At 46.5% G+C, this 5,362-nt stretch overlaps 1 protein-coding gene across 1 annotated transcript; it reads right to left on the bottom strand.

Moving 5' to 3' along the window:
• Nucleotides 1-1,696: 1,696 nt before the first annotated feature.
• LOC129602149 (mucin-5AC-like) lies at nucleotides 1,697-3,605 on the bottom strand (the record flags this gene model as incomplete). The annotated part of the gene is made up of 5 exons (XM_055501117.1): nucleotides 3,556-3,605; nucleotides 2,780-3,041; nucleotides 2,338-2,718; nucleotides 2,233-2,290; nucleotides 1,697-2,155 (listed from the first exon to the last, which is right to left on the bottom strand). Coding segments are annotated over exons 1-5 (1,210 nt in total), but the record flags the coding sequence as incomplete, so codon positions are not given.
• Between the last annotated feature and the right edge of the window lie 1,757 nt (nucleotides 3,606-5,362).

The raw sequence follows: 5,362 nt of genomic DNA, 5'->3' as shown, positions 1-5,362 counted from the left end.
TTAGACTACCATATCGACAGAATTTTTAATCAAATTTTTAAATGGGCAGGAACAAACAAGTGCGATGGGTCGAACCACCTTTTTCAGCTGGTCCGTTCCAGTTTTTCTTCAACTATAATCCAAATCACGCTCTCAGTATGGAAAGCTGAAGTGCAAAAGACGTTGGACACAAACAGGGATCATAAAAACAGTTGATAAGTTTTTCTTTGGTGATGGATCATTTATGGGAAATTTTAAGACAAACTGCCCACATTTGGCTGGATATATATATATATATATATATATATATATATATATATATATATATATATATATATATATATATATATATATATATATATATATATATATATATATATATATATATATATATATATATATATATATATATATATACATATATATATATATATATATTCTCTATACATATTATATATATATATATAATATATCTACATATATATATATAGTTATATCTACATATATATCTATATATATATATATATATATATATATATATATACATATATATATATATAGATATATATATACATATATATATATAGATATATATATATTATATACATATATATATATATAGATATATATATATATAGATATATATATACATATAGATATATTATATATATATATATATATATATATATATATATATATATATATTATATATATATATATTATATATATGGGCACGTGAAACGATGTGGCTTACCTTTAAGGGAAGTGACCCGGTACACTGTATTGAATCTGTTTGCATTCACGGTTCCTGTGACTTTCGCTAATTTTCAAACCTGTTTTAGGACTGCTTTTTGGCTTTGTATACTGCATGCAAATACTTTGTATACAAAGGCTTAAATTCAGTTTGAACCCACATCATCCGGTTGGGGATCATGATTCATGAGGGCTGATAATACCAAAAAATTTTAAGTTAATTTAGGGGTACCATACGTCCCATTATGGACCGTTCTTCTCCGAATTTTGTATGTAATTGCGAAAATTATTAAGTTCGCTCTAACACCGGTTCAGACCTTCATGATTTTTTCGAGTTTATAACCTGAACTTTAAAATTTTTGAATTTGGTCTTAAAATTTGAAAGCATGCTTGAGCAGTGGGTCGGTGTACGAACGATATTCATCTTCAACTTCTGCTACCGTAAATTCGGAACCGTGTTAGCTTATTTGATGCAATGTCCTAACAATTTTGGCCGGAAAAGCGCGCGCTGGCTTTGCGCGCGAATTTTTGATTTGATGCAATTTTTCCTCTGCACATTGCCTTGTAAAACACATTGAGAAAATTTATGTGTTGACGCTACCACTACCAGCACCTGCAGTCGTAGTGTGTTGTGCATGCTGACTGCTTAATATTAATGTTAGACTGCAACCGATGCAACCCCCGGCCCCCAGGGGCCAAAAAATATCAGGGAAGGTAAAAAAAAAACTATACAACTGTATTGCCATGCAATCAAAACAAGCATTAAACCGTACGTATCACATCGTATTTAACCAGTGTTGTGCAAGTACGGTCGAACAGTATTGTGGTTGCTATGTGACGTATGATGCACACTGCACAGTACAGCACCGCAGTACAAAAACTCCTGCGCATAGCCACTTCGAAGAAATAAAGTATCGAGAGCCAGCAGGTGAGTGTGCGAATTGCGACAGCCCAGTTGACTAACCTGTGGTGGGTGTGCAGGTGCCGCCATTGCAGGCGCTGGCCACCTGCGCGGTCCGTGATGTCCCATCCTGCACGGTAGCCGTCACCGTCACCGTCTGGCAGGTGGTGCTCGGGGCTGTGGCGTACAGCGACCCGCTAGTGGGGTCGATGCCGAAGTTGTTGACGGCGGCGAAGGGCAGCGAGTACGTGACCGCACCCCCCGTGGAGCAGGTGGCCGACACTGTGCCGATGGGCGCAAAGAAGCCGCACCCGCCAGCGGGGGTGAAGGTGTAGGACGTCTGGGCGAAGGCCGGGCAGGTGCCGGTGGTCCCGCCGCTGCTGGTCGTGCAGAACATCCGGTTGACGATGAAGGAGGCCGTGGCGGTCTGGCCGCTGTTGGCTGTGGCCTGCACGGTGTACGTCCCGGACACCGGGCCGGTCGTGGGGTTGGTGATAACGCCGGCTTGACTGATGGCGTACCCTGCATGACACCCCGGTCAGACGATCGATTTGCACGTCGGAAGCGCTACGGTCGAGGGTGCGCAAGGTCACACTTACCGGGATTGGTGGAGGTGATAGTGAACGTCGGCGCCGTGGTGGCGCCCACCACCCCGACCTGTCCCAGCACCCCACCGGCGTCCCGGTCGGATAGCAGGTATATACCGGGACCGTGAAGTAGATGCGGTTGGTGGTGGTGCCCCCGCTGGAGCTGCTGGTGCATGTCAGGGTCACCGTCGTCGCCGTGGTGCCGCGGCTGTTGCTGGCGGTGACGGCGAAGTTGAAGGGGCTGGTGGTGGGCGCCCAGGTCAGCTGGATCTGGCCGGGGGCGGAGTTGACGGTGACCGGGGCGGCGGAGACCAGTTGGTAGTTGACGGTGCCGGTGGGGGTCGCGGTGACGATTCCGACGATGGCACCAGCCGTGCAGGGTGACGCCGACATGGTGTACAGGGGCGAGGTGAAGGCCGGGAAGACCGCGGCGGTGCTGCTTGGACAGGTGATCTGCACCTGGAACTGCGTGCTGCCGTACGCGTTGGTGGCCCTGACCTTAAGACACAAATTCTGAACAGAGACGGACGGACGCCCACATGGTACGGAGGTTACTTACAACAAGCGTCTGGGTGCCGGAGGTCACCTGGTTGAGGGTGATCTGCCCGTTGGTAGCCACCGTGAACGGCGAACCGGTGGTGACCGCGGCATAGGTCACGGCGGTGGCGGTGGTGGCGGTGCCGACGAAAGTGCCGGGAACGCTGCAGCTGCTGGCGGTCAGAGCCTGGGTGTCCGCCGCCACTGGTGCGCTCCCAAAGGCCCCGGTGGGGGTCCCGCCGGGGGTACTGCCGGCCACCTGGCAGGTGACGGTAAGTCGGTAACTAACATACAACGTAGTATTATAAAGAATAACCTAGGAATTAGGTTACATAAGAAACCACTGGTCGCAACTAACATACAACGTAGTATTATAAAGAATAACCTAGGAATTAGGTTACATAAGAAACCACTGGTCGCATAAAACTCATTAGAAAAATCAGCATCGAAAGCCAACGAGGAAATATTAATGCGGCGTCGATCATGGGGACAGCATCATGATCAATATAGATCAAACTTCTATTAAATGTAGATGGGAGTAAATTTTGCATCCAATTTTCTCCCATTTTTTGGATCCAATTGGGATTTTTTGGATTTTTTTTGTAGTTAGGCCGTCACTATAGATTGATCGCCGAGAAACTGGACTTATTTTCTGTCTGCTTTTGCAAGAGGAAACTATGGTAATTATAAAGTTCCGTAGTTGCTTAAACTTGCTTTGATTATCAGCCAGATCAAAATTGAAATTTTAATCATCCAACATTGTATATTAAACGTCATTAACGTACAGGTCGATCGCACCAAGTGTGGGCAGTGACAAAAAATTCCCATTTGCTACCGTTGAACCACATAATCGTTTTCTTATTTTTTTATGATAGTTCGTGTTCTAGAGAAACGTTTTTAGTCATATTTCTGCGGCAGAAGTTAATACGCACGGAACGGAAGCGGAATTTTTACTTTCACATTTGCCCCAAAACTCGCACTGCTTAATAGGAAATATTCATGTCCAGTCAATAACTTTTTAAAAATTTTGGATGCGTGAGAACTATCAAAGAATATTGTGGTTTTCTAGTGGTCCTTTTCTCACGTCCTTTGAACCAATAACATCTGGCCCAACGTGATCCGCGCTCTAGGCAACCACATTCTTCGGATGGTAGCTTTTAACATATAAGTCTATGGGAGACACTTTTGTTTTAAGCTTGCTACCGAGCACTGTGCGCTCCAGAATCCTTTGTTACCCCTTAACGAATTCCTTTAAAGCCACTCCATAGTTTACAAAAAGGTTTGTAGAAAAACATTAGATGCTGAATTTTTGAGAAGGGCGGTTGTAATCATTAAAAAACTGACCCCTACCCTCTCCCATTAAGCCCCGCCCTACTCGTTCTGGACGCATCAACGGATTTCAGGTTTGACATCACTGGATCCGCAATAAAAAGTTGCACTAAATAAGATGAAAGTAAACAACAAAATTGTTTACAGCATTATTTTTCAAATTATTTTACTCAACTGCCCACACTTGGTGCGATCGACCTGTACATACGCGTACTGGCGATGATGAGGCTCTTTGAAACAGTTAGCCGTGGAAGATTGTATTAGCAGAACGTTTCGGGACCTTTCACACTTAACACTCTGGCAGTTGCTGGCTTTGTGTTTACACGTACGGATGCGATCCGTATGTGTAATCTCTGGACCTAACCAGTCCCGCCAGGACTGAAAAGCCCGGCCTGGATGTGGAGCATGCGCCGCGCCGTATGGCAGCTCTTTCATGAGGAGAACCGGGAGCAGGCCGACGCCAACGCACTGGCCATGGCCGCTTCTTCTCCTGCAGCGAGTGCCGGGATAGTTTCATGCGCGAGGTCAACGCCTTATTATCCCAGACGCAGGTGCTCTCGCCGCGCAACGCCGTGCTGTGGCTGTGGCGCGTGCACAACGAGGTCAGCAAGCCGGCTGGCCGGCGATGTGACCGAGGACGAGAACTACCCCAAACAGCAGTTCCCGCCGGCGACGCTGTGTCCGGGCTGTCGGGACGCCGACGGGCAGGAGCGCGAGGACGAGGTGCTGCGTGTGCCGCAATGCCAGCGGCCGATCGACGTGGGCGGAAGTGAAGCGATGGCGGAGCGTGTTGTTGGGCGTTGCCAGCTTCCGGCAGCAGCCAACAGGCGTCCAGTGCGGGTGATCGGACCGCCGGATGACCTTGTTCTGCGCAAGTGGTGGTCGGCCTGCTTATTACTGTTTGGTTGTTGTACACTGTAGAACCCGGTTCAGCTTTCGCCATCGTACGTGGGCTCCTCTCGTTCATAATTACTGCGACCACTGTTCTGGGTTGAATCTGAGTCATTGTGGCATAATTACAAGTTATTTTGAACAGCAGCAGAAATGCCTGGCTGCGTATGTGGACGACGGAAGCGAAAGGTTGCTGCAGGATAAAGCAGCTTCTTGAATTGCCATCTCAATAAACTATCGCGTAAACAGGAGCAGCAGTCCCTGCTTTCAGCTTACGTTGTAATTATTGTTCAACAAACCCTGCTGTGAAGTGTGAGGATTCCAGTAGAAATGTGCGATGTTACTGTGCTTAAGCACATTGTGCATTACGTTGGGTAGAAGTGCA

Source organism: Paramacrobiotus metropolitanus, unplaced genomic scaffold (genome assembly GCF_019649055.1).
Source record: "Paramacrobiotus metropolitanus isolate TYO unplaced genomic scaffold, Prichtersi_v1.0 Parri_scaffold0000340, whole genome shotgun sequence".
In the NCBI taxonomy this organism is placed as follows: domain Eukaryota; kingdom Metazoa; phylum Tardigrada; class Eutardigrada; order Parachela; family Macrobiotidae; genus Paramacrobiotus; species Paramacrobiotus metropolitanus.
Note: the sequence above shows the minus strand (reverse complement) of the source record. Positions and strands in the feature narration are given on the sequence as shown.